This window comes from Apodemus sylvaticus, chromosome 19 (assembly GCF_947179515.1).
Source record: "Apodemus sylvaticus chromosome 19, mApoSyl1.1, whole genome shotgun sequence".
Lineage (NCBI taxonomy): Eukaryota > Metazoa > Chordata > Mammalia > Rodentia > Muridae > Apodemus > Apodemus sylvaticus.
The window spans coordinates 33,867,669-33,888,780 of record NC_067490.1 but is presented as its reverse complement, the minus strand read 5'-3'; the positions used below and the strand labels follow the sequence as shown (position 1 = coordinate 33,888,780).

The window sequence follows — 21,112 nt, the reverse complement described above, 5'->3', positions numbered from 1 at the left end:
TTCTGTCCAGCCAGTGGGGTCTTAACAAGAGGAAAGGGCTCGTACAGGTAGAGTCTCCGCATCTAGATGGATCTCACGGTGACTGCCTTGAGATTCTGTGGTGTTAACTTGCTCAAATACATATGGGAAAGTCCAGGACTGTGTGTGTCACATGTATGACCTTAACTGATATTCTCAAAGCTCTTCCTTGGCATTGTAAGTTCCTTTACTGGGAAGTAATATTAAACTAGGTTTTTCCTCTCCAAGCTGTACGGCCTGGCACAACCTGTGCCCATCCAGAAAGAACAGGCATGAACTTTTGCTTTGCCCAGAGGTACTATTTGGGCAGCTAGGAGCCCCAGATCTTATCCTCTAAACCAGTGGTTCTCACCTTTCCTAATGCTGTGACCCTTTAATACAGTTCCTCATGGTGTGGTGATACTTCCCAAACATAACATTATTGTTGTTGATATTTCATAACTGTCATTATGCCACAGTTATGGATCATAATGGAAATATCTGATATGTGACCCCCCAAAGGGTCATGACCCACAGGTTGAGAAACACTGCCTTACACATATTCTATATCTTTGTGATGCATGCTTTAAGTGTTCACTACCTCCATACCTTGCCTATTGTGTCATCTGGACCACACTGCATCAGATTCTATTACTCTGATTGCAGATTGACTTAGACTTACACTATTTAAAAGTGAAGCTTATGAGGAAATAACTTTAATATAAAAAGAATTGCCACATATATTATACATTTAAATAGAAGCACTTTAAACTTTTCCAGCTTAAATACTGTGCACTATAATATATTTTACCTTAAAAGAGCTCCAAAAAATTATTTTCCAACTTAGAATGTATGGTTAGTATTTGAATATGCACACTCTAGAAAGTAACAGACATTATATGCAGACAAACACCATGCAATTTAGTAGTCAAATATACTTATTTAGTATTCTTAATACTGAAAGCACACAAACGCTAAAGTATTCACATTCATGTTCAGTGCAGCAACATGAACTCTATGCAGAAAGCCTCATCATGCACTGCAGCACTGCAAATGAACATATTGGTAAGACAGCAATAAAGAAATGGGCCTTTATTTCACAGGAAAATTGCATACCATTAATGAGGACAGATAAGGAGCCAAGCGGTGTAATACAAACTAATGTTTGAAAGCAGTGTGAAATGAGCTAAAATTTTATAGCAATTACTTAAGCATCAGAGTTTAATGTAGATATAAACTGCATAATAATAGCAAGCAACTTTAATTCAAAATAAAATAAAACAAGGGTGGGGTCTACATTAAATCTTTGGACAACCCTGATCAACAATACAGTTATAATCTACAGAGTTACTTGTGGGATGAGAAACAACAGTTGCTTTGATTTATATAGCATACTCAAATTAAGTACTGAATGGTATTCACGTCTTTATGTGTTATCGATAAAGTTTGACCATTTTATCCATTTACTATTTTAAGAGATTTATTTATTTTAATGTGTATGGGTGCACTGCCTGCTTTTTATGTCTGGGCACACCACATGCATGTAATGCTGAAGAGGCCAAAAAAGTCTCCTGTAACAAGGGTTACAGAGGGTTGTGAGCTGCCAGGTGGGTGCTAAGAATCGAACGCTGGTCCTCTGCAAACCCAGCCAGTGATCTTAGCTGCTGAGCCATCCTGCCAGCCCGATCTTAAAGAAACATGAGGATCTTTATTTCACAAAAATTAATCCTTCTTGTAAAAATTCTCAGCAGTCGATAAATATGGTCAAGTAACGTCTTCTATATTTTGGAAACAATTAAAAAATTTAACTGGGCTGACAGCAGCTGCCCTTCTCTGGTCTCTACCACTTAACAATAGCGTTGGGAAGAAAAGTTTGACTCTCTTTTAGAAAATATGGGATTAAGGACAGAACTGTGTAGAAATGTCATAGAGAAAACACATTAGGATATGTGATTTATTTTATAGGAGAAAGCTTTGGCTCTCTGTGGAGCCCTTCACACGTGCCCCAGGTCTGTACCATGTACACGCAGAAGGTGCTGAGCATAAATACTAGAACAAATCTAGTCATTTAGTAACTAATAGTATTCTAATATATTTCGATTGTATTATTAACTCTAAAAGCAAACAGTTCAAATCTAAGGTTGCTGTGTACGGGGTACCAGGCACAACACTAACCTACGAACTTTGTTTGCAAGGTGATGTTGGGTTTTTAATCCCTTCCTTCTTCAGCCTTATTACTGGAGTTAAAGAACACACAAAATATACACTCTGTCCTCAAGAAATAGAAAATGGCCCTTGAATCTGATCAATAGGTTTGTCTCCAGTTACCAAAGTAAGTGTGCCCTGTATGTGGCATACACCCTGGAGTGTCAGACAGAGAGCCTCGGGCTGGGGATGTAGTTCAGTGTGTCTTGATAGAATCACATATTTCATTTCGCTTGATTTATAAGAAAGTATACCAAGTATAAACTGATAGTTTTCACCACATATAATCTATCTGATTAAATAGTGATTTATGTCCTATATACCAAAGTTTCTAGATAGACTCTGGGCACATTTAAAAAAACAAAAAAAACCCCAAAAAACTCAGTATGTAATGCTTGAAGCCACTGTTGCGGACACATATCCCAAGTGTGTCAGAGGGAAAGGAAAATACCACAGTAGATGTGAGGTCATGAAGGTATAGGTGGCGACAAAGCAGAACTCAGGGAACCAGCTCTGGACAGCCTCCTCAAGATGAGTGCACCCTGGACTTTATTTGCTGATGTTAAGTGACTGTCCCCCTTTAGAGAGAACAGTGAGTTCCTGTTTTAATGTTTTCTCTCACCTCCGGAATGGCATGTATGAGGTATGCATGGTATTCAGATACATGACTCATTTTTGTCTTGCTTTGTCTGCCTGTAGTTCACGAGCCAGCGTCTCACCATACTACCTCGGCTGGTCTCCAACTTACAGGTATAGGCCATCATATACACAATTTTCTCTCTGTTCTTTTTTTTTTTTAATTTTCAAAATTGTTGCTGTCCTGTGTCCTAGGGTGCTGGCCTAGAACCCCTGGTCTTTCCACCTTTCCTCCCAAGCGCTATGATCACAGACACAGAAGACCTCCCTAGCACTTGCAAAGGCACTTGTAATGGCGGTCTCTGGTTCCTGCCTTTCTCCATTTCTTCAGTGTCAGCACATTTCAGGTTCTGCTGGGATTTAAAGATGGGCCCCTCTTTTACCACCAGTACATAACTAGGACTGCTGAAAGTCATACCATGTTAATTGGAAAAAGAATGAAGTTTGGTACTCTTAAGCATTGAAAGTAGTCTTAGTAGCACTAAATACTACTAACTTAGGCTTAGTAGAGAACACTAAAAATAATTTATCAGTATGTCAATGGCTTATATACATTGTCATGAATAATTATAGATTATTGGTGTTGGGACATTTTAATGCTTTTTTGAGACCATTAATTTGTTATTATTAAAGACTCCACAAAGAAGGAAAGTGATAAAATCATATTTCAGTTAAAAACATATTTTTAAAAAGAAATGTATAATTCAGATCATGAAATTATGGCCATTCTGAAAAACTTCTGTTTAGCAATTCCAGAAAAGGATTTTCTTGGAAGGTTGTAAACTAAAATTGGCAATTAAGAGCCACAGGGACACTTCTTAATTTTCCCAGAGATGCTGTAACTTACGTTCCCAGCTATCTTCTCAATCTTAACTAAAACAAACTAGAGAGCTTCTGTAAAGAAGAGATGTATTAACGGTCATGTGATGTTTTTAAGGATGGCCGACCAGAAGCCACCTCTTGCTAAGTAGGAACTTTCACTTGGAAAGCTGGGTCAGTGTGTGGAGGGCGAGGAAAATGTGCCCGCCCAGTGCTGCATGCTAACAATTCAGGTTGGTTATGCAGGATGAGGGTGAACGGTGACCAATGACAGCTATGATGTCACGTCAGGGGGTTAATTAAATGAGGACTGTTTAATATATTTAATGCTATTTTTTTCCTTAGGGAATGTATAAAGATGTTCCCATCCAGATACAAATAGACTTTTAAAATAATGTACTTTAACTTATATTAAGGAGTTTTTATTTAATTAGTATATTTCTAACCACTAAGGGGAATAGTTATGTCATCAAAATGTTTTGCAATACAATGTAATCCATTTTGACAACAATCACCTTCTATTTGGGTTCTTTTTTTTCTTTCTTTTTTTTTTTTTCCGAGACAGGGTTTCTCTGTGTAGCCCTGGCTGTCCTGGAACTCACTTTGTAGACCAGGCTGGCCTCAAACTCAGAAATCCGCCTGCTTTTGCCTCCCAAGTGCTGGAATTAAAGCTGTGTGCCACCACCACCCGGCTCTATTTGGGTTCTTGTCCTAATCAACAAATACATCAAAAAATTTGGATATTAAGCTGAAAACTAAATAATCAGATCAAAATTATTACTCTAAGCTATGCTAAACTATGCAATTTTAATGTTAACAAGAATGTTTAAATGTAGCCTTTCTTCTTCATCAAAATTGAGATAAATATACCTGGTCGTTTATTTTAAAACGTACTAAGAAAATTAAGCTAATCATATTGATTTTTAACTTAACTTATTTGATAAGTGTGTTGGCTTTTCTTAGGTAGTAGAAAATGAAAATATTAAAGTTTCACAGGGCATATTTAGATTCAAACTTTGATCTGTCTGGGAAAGCGTGGTCTGGCTACATTCTGCTTACGTGTAGGTACACAGGAACATAGCTGCCCCGTCGCCTGACATTCCAGTGAGTGAGTGTTTCACAGGACAGCAGCAAAGGCAGTGGCCACCTTTAATATTTTCATCCTACACTACCTAAGAAAAGGCACGCATCACCACGGGCCTTTTCAGAAGAAATGTACTGACCTCTGCTGCCCTGAGGTATCAAGGAGTCAAGGAACACATTCAGAGACATTCAGCTCTGTAATTTTATAAGGAAGGACAAAGTATTAATGGGATTTGATATGCAGATAAATCTCATTATTTTTCTTCAAAGATAAAGAGAAACGTATGAATGATTATTTTGAAGCTGAATTTCTGCATGTGTGTCGACATCAAACTCAAACATAATTCTTTGGCCAATTATTAGGAAAGGGATTTTTCCTCATGTGTTAAAATTTATGACATTAAAACATCAAAATAAAAAGCATATTTAAATGTTATGAACTTTCCCAAATACTTATTCCTTTTAAGTAAAGTCTATTAATACTCTCTTTAAAAATAAAATTTTAACTAAAGAAAACATAGTTTGTATTTATTCCCATTTTCTGATAATCAACTAGTTAATATTTTTCAGGGACATTACCATGCCTTACAAGGTTAACATTAAAATAACACATTGTATGAATAAGATGAAAATCTCGCTTAGCTTCTTCATGAAATGCACTTAATAAGACAATGTGGGAGACGTAGGAGCATACACAAATGAGCAGTGGAAGGTTAGATATCATTAGTACCCGTATGCAAAAAAAAAAAAAAAAAAATTCTTACATTGTGTGCCAAAGTCTATTTCTGTATAAGTTAAAGCTTCAAAGCAGTGTTGTTATGCAAAACCAAAAGGTCAACATGCCTTGTGCACAGGCTGTAAGTGCCGCTCACTTACATTGTTGATAGACTTATGCAAAGCTTCACCCAGAGAGTGCCGCTACGAGGAGAGATCACAGAAGAAAGGGGACATTCAGAAACTGATGGAGTCAGAGCAAGGGGGAGAAAAGTGGAGTGCGAAACACGGAACATTAATTATAACATGCGCACAAAAAACAGTTCTGAGGAGCAATTTGATTTAAGAAGAAATTTAAGACACAGTATAAATGATATGTACACATTAGATAAGTCGGATATCAATAGGATTAGATAATAACAGGATTAGATAATCCTAAAATTTTCTGATGATCTGTGGACTAGATGACTTACCTGTGTAGGATTCTTTAGGTTAGAACAAGTGACCTGAGTCCAGGGTGAAATATGATGGTTACGGAACTGCGCAGAAGGGCTATTGCTGTTCTAAAGTCCTTCACATAGCTGGAACCTAACTACTCAGGTATTGTAAACAAACAGCTGTAGGGCAGAGCTTTCTCCAAAGAGCTGATGAGAACCACAGTATTGCCTTGAGCTTTTTGTATTACCACTGTCTTGAGATAATCATTGAAAATCAGGACTATAGAGGAAAAAATGAAGTGATTTTTATATCTTTTAAGTTCTCTTTTCTAGCATGAACTCTAAGAGACTATAAGGTTACTTTCCAATGTCACAAGGTTGAATAGGGGGCTAGAGAGCTGGCTCAGAAGTTAAAATCACTTGCTGCTTTTGCAGAGGACCCAGGTTCAGGTCCCCAAACTCACACACAGTGGTTCATAACGATCTGTAACTCCAGTTTCAGAGGATCTAATGCCCACCCTCTTCGGGATCGATGGCACGAGCACACAGATAGTATACATACATACATGCAGAGCAAAAAAAAAATACTCCTACAGGTAATATGATTAACATACTTTTAAAAGATGGGACTAAGATATTCTAGGACACAGTTTACTAGAACTGATTGGTGGAAGATATCACACCTGTGGATTTGACATTGGAAGTCACTTATATACAGAGCTATCTATGTACATTGCAAGGCATTCTGGGATCCTCAAAAACCATGGACTGGATGTTTTTACCCCCAGCTCACCAACCCTTCTGTTGACAACCTCCCAGTCAATGGGATAGTATTAGAAAGTGAGACCTCGGCCAGGGGTTAGGTTACAGGGACAACACTTTCATTACTGTGTACTGTCCTTACAAAAACACCCCCAGAGAGCGCCATCATTCCTTCCACTATGTGAGAGCACAGAGCCATGAGAAACATTTATGTTCAAAAGCTAGCTTCTATGGCATGTCACCAGGAGAGCCAAAGCTAAGACAGGACGATTGATACCAAGGAGTGAGGGTGCTGCTCCAATCCAGAACCCTGGAAGTGGTTTATGACAAGGCCGGAGTTGGAGCTGCACACGGGAAAAGCCTGATTTACTATAAAGGGGCCTTTTCAGAAAGAAAAGTGGACAGGGGCAGAGAGGGGCAGTCATGTTAGAGAACACTAAGGGAATCCTGGGAAAATAAGCAGTTGGTAGAAATATGGACAGTAAGGCCAGCCAGAGAAGGTCTCAGGAGGAAAAGAAGGTCACAGCACTGAAACCTGGAGTGATGACCATCCCTTCCACAAGGAAGCCACAACCTTTGCTGACAGTCGCTTCTGTAACTTGAGTCTTACAGAAAATAGAACTTAAGAAAAAGATTTGAAAATTGAGCCAAGTGATTTCCAAGTAGTTCTGAAGGTCAGAGTTGGCTGTCACAGTAACATGAAAGAAGAGAGAAATGAAGGTTGTACGGATGGCTCAGTGGTTAAGAACACTTAGTTTTCTCACAGAGGACCCCCGGCAGGAGGTTTGACCCCCAGCACCCACACAGCTGCTCATATCTACCCATAACTCCATTTTAAGGAGGATCTGATACTCTTATTATGTCTACTAGCACCAGGCATGCATGTGCTGCACAGACAAACACTTGAGCTAAACATTCATACATATTTAAAAAATCTAAAAAGAAAAAAAATGTTTTAAAGAAGAGACAAACAACTTAAAAGATCCAATTGTTAAACAAAAACTCGTGGCCAGGCAGTATGGCACACGCCTTTAATCCCAGCCCTTGGGAGGCAGATGCAGGCAGATTTCTGAGTTCAAGGCCAGCCTGGTCTACAGGCCAGCCAGGGCTACCCTGTCTTGAAAAACCAAAAGCCAAACCAAACCAAACCAAAAGAAAAAAAAAAAAAAAACAAAACAAAAAAAAAAACAAAAACTCATTAGAATATAAAGATTTTGAAAATCCTAAGCTTGTCCATAATGTAAACATAATGTAAACAGCAGGCTTTAAAGACAGTACTGAAATATACCTTACTACATAAGCATGACCAGTAAGTAAGGGCTAGGCACGTCTTGTCTCTGTAAGTTTGAGGCCAGCCTGGTCTACATAAAGTTCCAGGACAGCCAGAGCTGTATAGTAAGACCCTGTCTCAAATAAAATAAAATAAAAGAGGATGAGGGGCAAAGAAGGAGGAAGAGGAGGAAGAGGAGGAAGAGGAAGAAGAGAAGGAGAAGGAGAAGGAGGATGAAGAGGAGGAGGAAAGAATGTCCCTGAAAGTGAATTATCTGTCCTCTTGGTTTCTGAAGGCCAGACCCTGTGCCTCACTGTCAGCAAGTCAGAAGAACTCTGCCAAAAGCTAGGGGTGGTAAAGTTCCAAAGCTTTAGGGGCTGGACTGGTAACCCAGGGTCTCACTGTCCCTGGAAGCTGGGACCTCAGCTACAGCGGCACTTAGAGGGCAGAGGAATGAAGAGTGCTTTGCAAGCCTTCAGATCTCACTGTGTCTGTCTGCCTTGCAGTTCCAAATGATTCCTTCCTTTCCTGTTTCTCACATCTGGAAATGGAACTCCTGTTTTATTCCTTTCTCATCCTTCCATATGGGATGCATCAAACTTACCTAGACCAATGGTTTAGATGGTAAATGTCTTCTAAAACCCATGCGATAAGGACCAGGCTCTTAGGGTGGTGTTATTGGAAGGTGGTAGAGCTCTTGAGAGATGTGGCCTGGTGCTTTGTATCAGTGGGGACAAGCCCTTGAAGAGGAGACTGTGGGACCCCAACTTCTCTCCACTTCCTTTCTGCTTCCTGCCCCTGAAGCCTTCTCCATGACTCAATGCTTCCAGCCATTGGCATCCTGACACCACAGCAGAGGCCTCACAAGTAATGGGTCTACTCAAGTGTAGGCTGGAATCTGTAAAACTGTGAGTCAAAACGGACCATTCACCTCATAATTATGTTGTATCAGATTTATTACTTTCTCAGTTAATTTTCTGAGTGGAGATAAATAAATGAACTACAATAAAATGCATCTTAAAATGGAAATAAATGAATATGTGATAGCATTTTAGCATTAAAAATAGAAAATATAGTCAAGTGTTTTCTTCATAACTTTCTAGATATAAGAACCTAGTCATTTTGTTTGTAAATTGTGATGTATACATTATTCTAAAAAGCACACCCTGAGCTGGCCAACATTTTAAGCCTGGCCTACTGGCACAGAACAGTGGGCCTGGATACTTGGGAGTCTGAGGGAGAAAGAGAAGTTAAGCCCAGAGTTCAAGATCAACCTGGACAACATAGTGAGACCTACACCACCACCACCACCACCACCACCACCACCACCACCACCACCACCATTACCATCACCATCACCACACCACCACCACCACCACCACCACCACCACCACCACCACCATTACCATCACCATCACCACCACCACCATCACCACCACCACCATCACTACCACCACCATCACCACCATCACCACCACCACCATTACCATCACCACCACCACCATCACCACTACCACCACCACCATCACCACTACCACCACCACCATCACCACCACCACCACCACCACCATCACTACTACCACCATCACCACCATCACCACCACCACCATCACCACCACCACCATCACCACCACCACCATCACCACCATCACCATCACCACCACCACCATCATCAACAATGACAACAAGAACTAAAATAAGTTAAAATTTATTTATGGGATATAAAGGTAAATGAAGTAAGGATATAAAAGTAAAAGGATATGAGTAAATGAAATATTAAAAAGAAAGACCTCTTAGCAGTAAGCACTGAAGAGACACAGGAAAAAAAGAAAGGAAGAGGGAAAACAGAACAGGATGACCTCTCTGACAACTTAATGCACTAGAGATTATAAGAATAACCAGAACAGGACCAGGAATGGTGTCTGCCACCAAGTCTGATGACATGGATTCAATCCCCAGAGTCGACATGGTGGAAGGAGAGAGCGGAGTCCTACAAGCTGCCCTCCGAACTCCACACATGTGCAGTGCACATGGGAGTGCACACACAAATAATAACAAAAGAATAAAAAAATTAAGAAAAATTATGGGGAGTGTGATGAAATTTCTTTACGATACAAAGAGTTCCTAAAAGGTCTGTATTCAACACTTCCTGGCTGAAAAATAGCAGAGAGATTTTCGGGATGATTTCCATATTAATACATAATTGAACCAACTATCCCTTCCTAGGTGCAGAATGTTAGGGGGAGTCTGCCCAGGAAAAATCTACCACTTTGGGTCCCTAAATAATAAACTAAAGGCAGTCTACAGAAGGCCACTAGTAAGCCACGCCAATGTGATGCCAACCTCGAGCAAGGGTTGTTTACTTGTTCTTATTCCAAAGGCTTCAAATGATTGCACATACATACACACACACACACACACACACACACACACACACACACACACGCACACGCACACGCACACGCGCACGCGCACGCGCACACACACACACACAGTTCTTTTTCAGATCTCCATATAAATTATGGAAACCAGAGACAAACGGGCAGGCGTCAACCGTTCCTGAAATGGTAATATATGATTCTACATTCATAAAAGTTAGCTTAAAGCAAGTCTACTTTGAATTCTATTTTGAAATTCTTCACAATCATAGACAGAAAGAAAAGACTAAGATATCTGTGTATTTTTCAGTACTAACTTAGGAGTTGCTTTAGGTCTTAGTTCTGCCCTTGCTTGGTGAGCCATACAGTCTGCTTAATTACTGGCTTGGCAGGACCGCCCCTTGCATGGCGATGCACACAGTCAGTCTGTTTAATTACTGGTTTACCAGGATCACCTTGCTCGGTGATGCCTACCATTGGGCCTAGTTAATTACTGGTTTAACCAGGAGAGCACAAAAGGTTCCCAAAATCTAAGTTTGTGTAAATAAGTGAAATGTGTGAGTTATTTTAAAGATAGCTGTAAATGTTCTGGAAATCATACAGATCTAGACACACTACCACTTTTTGTTTCTGCTATACTGTCTCAGTACTTATGACCTAAACCTGTAAGAGAAACCGATACAAGTGGCTCACTTGGGTAAACAGTTTTAGAAAATCAGGACACTGCTACTGGACATCTTCTGCTGCCCAGATGGCACCTGAGGGCTAGAAACGAAATGATTTTACATTTTCAAGAACTAGCTGACTTTCCCATTTGAAGCCCATGTGTTCTGCTCAAATATCAAACTAAAAAGTTAAAATTCTTCTCAGAATTTGGGATGGCATACACGACTCATTTATTCAACAAACTGTTTCATTATGACTGTGTTTCCGGTGTTAAAACATTTAAAACGTTTTAAGTCTGTCCGATGGACAGTTAAAGATACAGTGAGCTAACATGCAGCGGACCGTGTTTCTCCGGCAGGAGAGTGCCAAGGTGGGGGAACAGGCGCAGACTCGCCTACCTGGTTTAAGAGGTCTTCCACCTTCTTCTGCCACGAATCCCTGGCGGCATTTTTCTCTCGCTCTTTCAGCTGCAGCAGTTGAGACATGGCAGACTTTTTATCTTCTTCGTGTTGAAGCCTCAGCTCCTGGCGAAGCTTGGAGCACTCCTGTCTGTAATAAATCGTAGGCTCTTGCTTCGTAAAGAGAGTCATTTCTCTCAGGAAATGTTCTCTAGGGGTTCACGAGCTTTCTAAAAGCCCGTTTAATCCTCAGGCCCATAAGTCTGAGTGCCACTGGGCTGACTTACAGGAGACTGGTCGCTTGACCAAGAGCACTTAATACTTTACTATGGGCAGAGGAGGCACAAGAATGAATCAGTCATTAAATTTCACGTCACTTCTCTGCTCTTTTGTATTCAAGGAAATTAAATTTAAAAAGTGAATCTGAATTCGAGCAGGGGAAAAAAGACCTGTAACTTCTCTGCATTTAATCATGAGGAAAGTTAACTCACAACACCGCTAGCACATCTTCTAAGGAGCCTGTAGCAGGAACACCTCCCAGGGCGAGCCCACACTGCAGAGCCCGGTGTACCTCAGATTTTCGGTCCACTTGATCTCCAGGTCATGGGCCATCCGGTCCACCCTCAGCTTCTCTCCTTCCTTCATGGCGGCCAGTGTCTGCTCATGTTCGTGACGTTCTCGCTGCAGCTCAGCCTGAGGAACAGAAGGACAAATGAAGACCGGTCTCCATGAACACAGAGAGAAGAACAGCACGGCAGCCTCTGATACGCTAGCCTAGAGAATTAGTCAAGATACTGCAACAAAATACAAGGAGCGCATTCTGTAGTTGAAAAGTTCTTTCCTCAATTATTTTAAATCAAAGCTTACACTCTTAAAAACAGTTTAAAGTTAGTTTATTAAAGCTTTTTTTTAAAATCATAAACATACATCATACTGCCACGTTCTTCCAATGAATTCATATTCTTGTTTAAAATCAGGCTACTTGTCCAAAGCCTAATAACTATCTCTGTGTACCACCAACACTTAAATTAAAAGGAATGGGAGGAACATAAGTTGGATGCATGTTTTCCTCATCTAACTTGAAGCCACACACCCCTGCTCTTAGTGTTATGATAATGACGCAGCCCCCGAGGAATCCTTGCAGATTGGCATAAATCAAGTGATTCCCTGCACCCGGTGGATGGAGGTGACTGTCTGGACAACAGCACCAATGATGGACCACCCTAAGTACTGTGCCCAGGAGTACCTGACAAAACAGAAACAGGCACTGGGTATTTCAGGATCGCTCTGTGGCTGACAGCATAGAACAAAGCAGTTTTAAAGGTTATATTCAGTATTGAAACACCCACAGGGCACTGTTGACTTGGCTAACAGACTGACTGCTAAGCTCAACTCAGGAACCTGTCCTTGGCCAACACCCAGCTTCTAGGAACCATCTTTCCACAAAGGTAGCACTAAACATTAATTTAATTCCACTTAAAGCATTCCCTATTTAAGGACGTTCTGCATTAAGATTTATTTGAAATTATGTGTATGTGTGTTATCTATGTGTTGGCTTGATTATGTGTATGTGTGCATATCTATGTGTTGGCATGTGCGTGTGTACAGAGGTGGCCTCAGAGGAGACATGTATCAGATATCACCAAGGCTGAAATTACAGGATGAAATACAGTAAAGTTAGGAATAGGGTGTATACCAAGGTGAGGTACCCTATGACACAGCACATGCATGCACGCATGCACACACACACACACACACACACACACACACACACACACACACACACGTACACCACATGCAACTTTCAACAAAATAGATTCACCAAGTTAAAATACCTTCCTCCCTCATTTTACCTTTGCTAATGTAAAACAATCCCTTTCAGTAGGATTAAGTCATTCCATTCAGCTGTACGTGGAAAAGTGCTACCACTCAGGATACAGACAATGTATGGCATCATATACATCAACAATATTGTATATTATTATAGTGTATTATATATTGGATGCAAACTTATTGTCTTCTTAGCACTGTTATATCATATAGCCACTAGAGAAATGTAAACAGAAGTCATCTGTCACAGATTTCAAAAATAAAATTCTATTGGAATTCAAAATATACTCAATTATTCCGCAAGTAAACCATGAATAAAATTATATACACACAATATAGGAAGTGCGGCAAATATATACACACACACACACACACACACATACACACACACACACACACACACACACACATACACACACCTGAAGTGTCACCAATTTTAAGCTAAAAACTAATACTATTGCCAAAACCAACACCAACTGAGTGATTAAACTTTGCTGAGCACCATAATGTACACAGATCATCCCTTTTAATTAGTATAACTGTGCTATGAAAAGTATTGTTATCCTGACCTCTGCCTTATTAAAGTGTCAGGGAGGGAAATGCAGCTCTGTCCAAGTGACACGGTAAGTGGTGGGTGCAGAATTCTCACAGGACCACACTCCAGATCACCCCGAGGAAGGACACGAAGAACCCTGGTCTATCATCTGCCTAGTTTCACAGGTTCTGAAACTTTGCTCTACTTCCTAAGGAGGTGGAGCCTTCCGAGACCTGTGAGTCACAGAGAAGCACTCGTTCCCTATATACGAAAGCTGCAGCTTCGACCAAGAAAAAAACCTTGCACATACTAATTATCCTGGTTTGAACCATGTCTGTAAAAAGCATTCCTGAAATCTCAGCCCTTAGACTCCGCATGTCTCAGTATGCAACCTTTATCTGGAAACAGTGCTCACACAGTTTAACTCTTTATGAGTTTCTGCAGTTTAATTGAAGTGAGGCTATGTTGGAGCAACAGACTCCTTAATCCAGTATGAGTAGCACACTTATGAGATGAGAATATGGAGACAGGTGGAAATGGAAATGCTGTGACTAAATACCAAACAGTCTCTGGGGCTACAAAAGACTGCAAAAAAGAAAACAGTTTCCTCTTAGCGACACAAGAGAGGACGACCTCGTCAGTACCTTCATCTTCGACACCTCGCCAAGAGATGACCCATTTCAGCTGTGCTCAAATCACGGCATTTGGATTACTTTTTAATGGGAGTCCTAGGAACTAATACACTAATTATATACAATGATGCCCACAGAGGCTTTAAGTACAGTGGCCCAATTGTATTTTTATATTTAGACATTTAGATTACAGCAGAATCATGCAATTACCTCAACGTTTAATAGGGCATCCTTGGTCTCCTTTAGCCTGCCTTTTGTCAGGTCCAGCTCGCTCTGAAGCCTCCCCTGGGAATCCTGAAGACTGGCAATGAGTCCTTCAGCAGAGCCAAGACCTTGTTCACTCTTCTTTACCAGATCTTGGAGGCGCCCAATCTGTGAGTGAACAGAGTGCTTTTTAATACGCTGTACAAAAGCAGGGTGGCACCATCCCATGGCTTCTGAGACAGTTTCCACATTTTTGACTTCACTGAATGGACTGCTTCTTCACGACTCTGGAAGAAAGCACTTGGCCATGACACTCTTTACCATCTGTGATTTCTTTTAGACTTCCATGTCTACAGTTTCCATTTTCCAGGACCATAATGCAAGGACGTGGATACACCCTCCCTCGGGCTCCTGGCTTAAAGAAAACTCCTGATTATATCAGATAATAAAATACCTACGAAAGGGAACTGAAGTGAGATGAAGATTACATTAAAGATAAACATATAAACTGTTTTAAAGCTTTTAAAAAAATTGAACCATTTATATATCATGAATCGAGTCTTTGTGCTATTTAGAAAGGCAATACATTTAGTTCAGTGTTGGCAAACTCTAACATACATCTTCTAGACTCAGGTTTTATTTGTATTTCCTTATAAAAGCTGCTCGGTGTGGGGTTGGGGGAAACTTGTGAGCTGGAACTTGGAACGAATGGACAATTTGTTGACTGGGTTGACAGAGACCCTCTAATTGTAAGAGCTAAAAATCCATGAATTTAAAGATCTTTAAAATATAGGAAAATGCTATGAAGTCAACATTCATTTGAAAATAAATGGACAAGCTTTCTCCTAAAATACATGAATGCTTTCCTTGCAAGTATTTACTTACAAATACAGATTCCACAAAATAAAGCTATGGAAACTGTCCTTTAGCTCCCTCTGTGTAGCCTTCCTGTTCTTTCAATGTAGGTATCTCTGTGTGTACATGCTAAATGAGTCTAGGGGTGGTAGAGTGTGATCTTGTTAGTGTCTCTAAATGCTCATAAACTTCATAAAATGATTTAAGATGCCCCCTTCTGTGCTCTAACATATATTCATAGCAAAAGAAAGAATCTGAAACTTTGGTAAAATTTCACCAGTTCAATTTTCTGAGCCTAATACCTATCTAGACACATGGTGGACACATGGTTATGTCTGGTTATTGTGGATGGCCCTTGTGCTGTTGTATTTTGACCTTAATTCCTCTTTCCCAGAAGGGGCTGGCTGGACGGAGGAATGAGTCACATACTCATGTGACTCCTTGTAAACCATCCCCTAATGAATAAAGGAATCAATTACTGGGGGAGGAGGTGGACTTCCGTGTTGGAAGGAAGAAGAGAGGAAGCAGAGAGTTGGGTCTTTCGGACTGGGATAGCATGAGGACAAGATGTAATTACTAGTGTCTCCTGGGTTCCATGGCGGATCCAGATTTAATAAGGTCAGGATTTTAGTTGTTGGCACAGCGACGGAGTTACTGTTGTTTCTGAACTAAGCTTGTGTTGCATTTTCCTTCACAAAGTGGCATGTCTGGGTTCAACAGAGGACGGTATGATGGCAAAGGGTAGGTTTGCCCAATGTGCACCACAAAGGTTGTGGGGGTTTGGAAGCATGGGGCTGGCGTGGTAGCGATTCGCCAATGGGAACTTAGTGAGCTTAGTGGAGATATTTGGAAGCACTGAGTCAGAGAGTCACTATGAGATAAGAACTGCCCATCGAGGCCACTGGGGTTGAGAGTAGCTGGGTGCAGCTCAGAAACTTGACATTCTTTTTTAATATTTCCCACAGCAACTGCTCTGGTCAGTTGTTTTAAGTTCTTTGAGTCATTTAAAAAATATATATTGTCATAAAAATGCATATTCATTCTTGATTTTAAAGGTTACCAACATGGTCCTATATAGCATCCACTTACAGTATTTGAAAACTTATCTATTAGTATTTTAACATCCCAATTCTAGGTTTAATATTGTTCACTTGTATCTTCTTAACTCTTTGCGCTGACCTGTCTTGTGATTAGTTGTGCATGGCAATGGTAAATGAATTACAGTTAGGAAGACCTAGGTAACAACTAGAAGATGACTGGACTTGGCAGAAAGTCTAGGCTTAAGTCCAGGCTCTGCCAATATAAAACATGAGTAACAATCCTCATCGCATGGTGTTACTGTAAATAATCAAAAGGAAAGACATAGAGGAAGATATTCACTAGAAAAGACATAAAGGATAATCCATATGGGAAGAACAGAACCAGGTATAAGCCTTCAATAGAGCCGACACTTGGGAGGTTCAAGGCCAGCCCAGGTGACACAGTGAGTTCAGGCAAGCTTGGTCATCAAGGTAAGATACTGACTTAAAAATGTTTTTAAAGAAACGTCTAGAGAGATGACTCAGCATTTAAGAGCACTTGATGCTTAAAGATCCAGCTTCAGTTATCAACATCCAGAAGGCAGCTCCCAACTGTCTGTAACTCTAGTTCCAGGGGGATGGACACCCTCTTCTGGCTTCCACAGTACCACACACACATGTGGTGCAGAGACATAGATGTAAGCAGAGCACCTATATGCATAAAATATTTTTTTTCATTTTTTAATAATTCAAAATGATTTCTTACAAGAAATGGTGCATCCATATGAGGAAATGGAAAAGAAGATATGATGAACAGGCCCTGGCGAATTGTATTTAGTGTATGTTTTTCAATGTAACACTTTTGTTGATTCTCTGGGAATTTTACATCATGCACCCCATTCACACTCATTTCCCAGTCCTATCACCGCACTCCAACCCTTGTGATGCCTGCCAAAAAAAATAAAAGTGGAAATAAGAATTGAAAAAACAAAAACAAGTCCAATTTGTGTTGCCTATGTACTCACTGGAGCATGATCAAATTCTCAGCGTCCTGCCCCTTAAATAGAGCTGCATCCTTCCCCTCCTGCACCCTGGCAGAAGCCACCAATCATGAACAGCTACTGCTTAGAATCCCCATTACACCATTGAAGAGTTCTCTTCAGTGACTTCATGTCTAGGCTGTGACTTTTTGGGATGTGGGGTGGAGGCAGGGGTTCTCACAGAAACTTTCCATATCCCTCCTTCTCAACTGTGTACCACCAGTCATTGATACCACAGCAAAAGTAGCTTCCTAGTATACTCTTCCCAGCCAGTGGGAGCCTTGGTCATGGGCCTCTGCCCAGTTTCTTAGGACAGCACAGACCCCAAACACTGCCTCCTTCTGCAGTAGTTCAGGACCCAGACTAGGTCCTTGAAAGAAGCCCAGACCACAGACATCAACATGGTCTTGAGTGGCCATACAGACCACCTAGATCAGTATGTCCACTAGCAGCAGCATTGGCCTTGGACGGCAACCTTGCTTCAGGTAGCAATCAGCTGGTATATTTGACTGCTGAGTTATCTCTCTAAGCCCAGGAATAAATGTTTTATTCTATTACACTATATATTTACTATATAGACTTTTCTGTCTTTTGTATACACTACTAAGAAAATGTCCCTAGAAAGTATAATTTTTTAAAGTAATATTTTTTAAAAAATTTAAAAGAAAACTAACAACCAAAATCTAATAACATGGAAATATTCTTGCCCAATCTAGCAAGTTTTCCATTGATGAGTATTATGTGAATATAACATATTCAAAAATATATTAAGAACACTATTCTAAGTACCACATAAAGAATAAAGGGAAGCTGTATTAAGGAAATAAAGAATCTAATTAAAAGGGAAATAAATATTTCCTCCTCTTTTGTTGAAAAGCAAAATGTTTTAACTCATGCATAGTTAAGTGTAATAAAATACAAAAATCAAGTAAGCAACAAGAATGGCTGTTTTTTATGAGTCTAATTAATACAAATGGATTATATTTGAAAACAACTAGTGTCTAACACTGTCAAAATCTCTTTTGGGCACATGGGAGATCTACTCTCCTTCCCCATTGGTGTCCTGTGGTCTCAGCAGGAATTCAGCTCAACTCCAGATAACAGCTTGGTCAGAGTATAACCCAATACAGCTGCCTCATTCTGTAGCCACTAGGAATGTTGCAAGAACAGTCATGGGGGTAAACACATCATTCATAGAGATCTTAGATGTTTTGGAAGGAAACAGGTCTCCTAGCAACGTTCTTTTGTCAGCTGTACCAGGCCCAAAGGAATGCATAACTGAAGAATAAAGTCAAAACAAATAAGGCAAATCCGAGAGGACAAGGAAACCCAGGTCCAGTGTCACCAATTTCAGTTCTGAGTCCAATCTGCTTCAAGCTCACGTTATCCAGGGACATTTTAGTCATTTGGGCTAATGTAAGTCCTCTGTCCTGATGGTTTGCACTCAAACTTCTGCTCTTTGCAACAGAGAAAACCCTAGATTCTTCTTCTTGTTCTGACTGCTGAGAGGATACAGAAGGTGGGCATCACCTCCCTAGAGCCTCCATCTATTCATGGGTGCTGTTCTTCAACCCTTTCTCTGTGGAAGCACAGAGACTAGTATGGACATGAGTGTGAACCTTGACCCCAAAGTAAACATCCTCTTATTTGGGCTTAGTATTGTACTTATGCTCTCTGATTATTCAATATTTTACAGGGCCTCCGTCATTAAGAGCTGCCTAATTCTCTAGATAACTCAGTAATCTTCATTGGTCTTTGTATTTGTTGCAAAGGTAAAGTACTGTGGTCACAATGATTAAACTGAGCTCCAAATAATACCACCTGGACTGAAATTTTGATTTTTACTCACTTAGTATGTGGAATGGACAAGTTCTCTCTTTCTGAACTGACTTAGTAACTAGAACCTCCTACCCTGGCTTGTATTACACATAGAGAAGAATGCAAATCAATGCTTGGGAGGCTCGAAGCAACACTATTCCTATAGCTGCTGATGTACCACATCTATACTGATACCTAACCAACCATCCAATGTTTAGTAAAGAAATGAATATGTCAATTACTAAAATACACCATATATACTTACTAATTAAGGGATGAACTCTCTTTAACATCTCAGTATGTAACCATTTGATCTGTAAAAGGAACCCCAGGCCCTCTGCTTTCCTTGACCTTGTACTATGACCAGGTTACTAGTAGGCCACATGGTACCTCCACGCAGAAACATGCAATGCCCACAGGTGTGCAAATAGCTCCAGAGCGCGGAGAGACACAGATGACAGTAGTGTCTACGTGAATTAGAAAAAGGCTTCCTTTCTTTTGGGTAAATGAGTTCTGTAGAGATTAAGGCTACTTCTGAATTTCTCCTGTAAACAGTGCTGACATTTTCTCACTAATCCTTTATTATTTGCTTACAGTGATACACATAGGACTGATGCTGCCGTCACAGGGCATGTCCGTCCAAGGCTCACACAGAGCCTGCGCAGTCCCTTTCCAGGAAAATGATCTGGTTCCACATCACCCTCAGCTGCTTCTGCATTACCTCTCTACACACTCCGAAGCACTCTTAACAACCTCAGTCTTAATCATAGTGAACTTCACGGCCATGGAGTGCCATGATGCTCATTCCTACTTCTTGAATTTAGTGAGGTTGAAATTACTTCTCTTGTTTCTCTTTAGTTTATAAAAACAAAATGGTGGTTGTTCCTCTGTTCCCCTTGCTGTTTTATAAACACTCTCAAGACAGGAATCTATGCAGTTTATCAGCCCCTTACACATGTCTTTTTCTTTCTCCTTTGTGTATGGAAATGAAAGGGCAACATAAACCCCATCTGTCTCCACTTAAGGACCAGGCCTGATTTCAAAAAAAGGCCATACAGTTCCAGCTCCAGGAACAGACCATAAGTCCCAGAAACTAAATCATAAGACACGACCTCCAGGAGCAGACCATAAAATCCAGAATAAAATCATAAAGCCCCTCCCAAAGAGCAGCCTGGGGATAGCCACAAAAATGGGGAAACATATTAACTCAGAATGGGCCATCTGCACTGGGCAGCCCTACTTCATCACATGGTTGAATGTTTATGACATAGGAATGCAGACCACTGACCACCTGTGACCCACCCCCATCAGCACCCACCAGTGAAATTTTAGATTACCTAATCCTTCTAGAGAGTTCCCCGGTTCCCTATAAGAAGGCCTGCATGCCTTTGTCTGGGTTTGCCATTCTAAAGAATGGTTGACCCTGCGTGCAGGTTGTTTCTGCAGAATAAATACTCTTTGTTTTTGCATACTATCTGAGTCTGGAGTCTTTCTTCATCGATTTCCAGACCATTACAGAAAATTTTCTTCTGCATCCAGAAGCTTTAACTTTCACTGAAAGACCAAACATGTTCTGCTGTGGCTCTTATAAACATGTACTAAAGTTCAGGCCACAAGGAGACAGGCCATGGGAGTCTTCCCATGACTTAGAGAGTTGAGACTGAGTTCTTAAACTCTGCAATGCATGCTATTCAGAGTCACTGATGAATAGATTCTAAAATTCTTAAAAATTTACTTCTTATGATTTTAAACACTTATTTATATTAAAGCAACCACAGTATCTCCAGTGTTTCATTTTTTTTTCTAATTACTAT

General features: G+C 40.4%; 1 protein-coding gene across 1 annotated transcript in view; it reads right to left on the bottom strand.

Moving 5' to 3' along the window:
• Window positions 1-21,112, bottom strand: part of Fam184a (family with sequence similarity 184 member A) — a 114,983-nt gene that overhangs the window by 23,724 nt on the left and 70,147 nt on the right. Inside the window, exons 7-9 of the mRNA XM_052164273.1 lie at window positions 14,573-14,734; window positions 11,937-12,058; window positions 11,366-11,516 (exon numbers count right to left, since the gene is read on the bottom strand). Coding sequence (XP_052020233.1) covers window positions 11,366-11,516; window positions 11,937-12,058; window positions 14,573-14,734 — 435 coding nt within the window. The remainder of the gene's footprint in view (window positions 1-11,365; window positions 11,517-11,936; window positions 12,059-14,572; window positions 14,735-21,112) is intronic.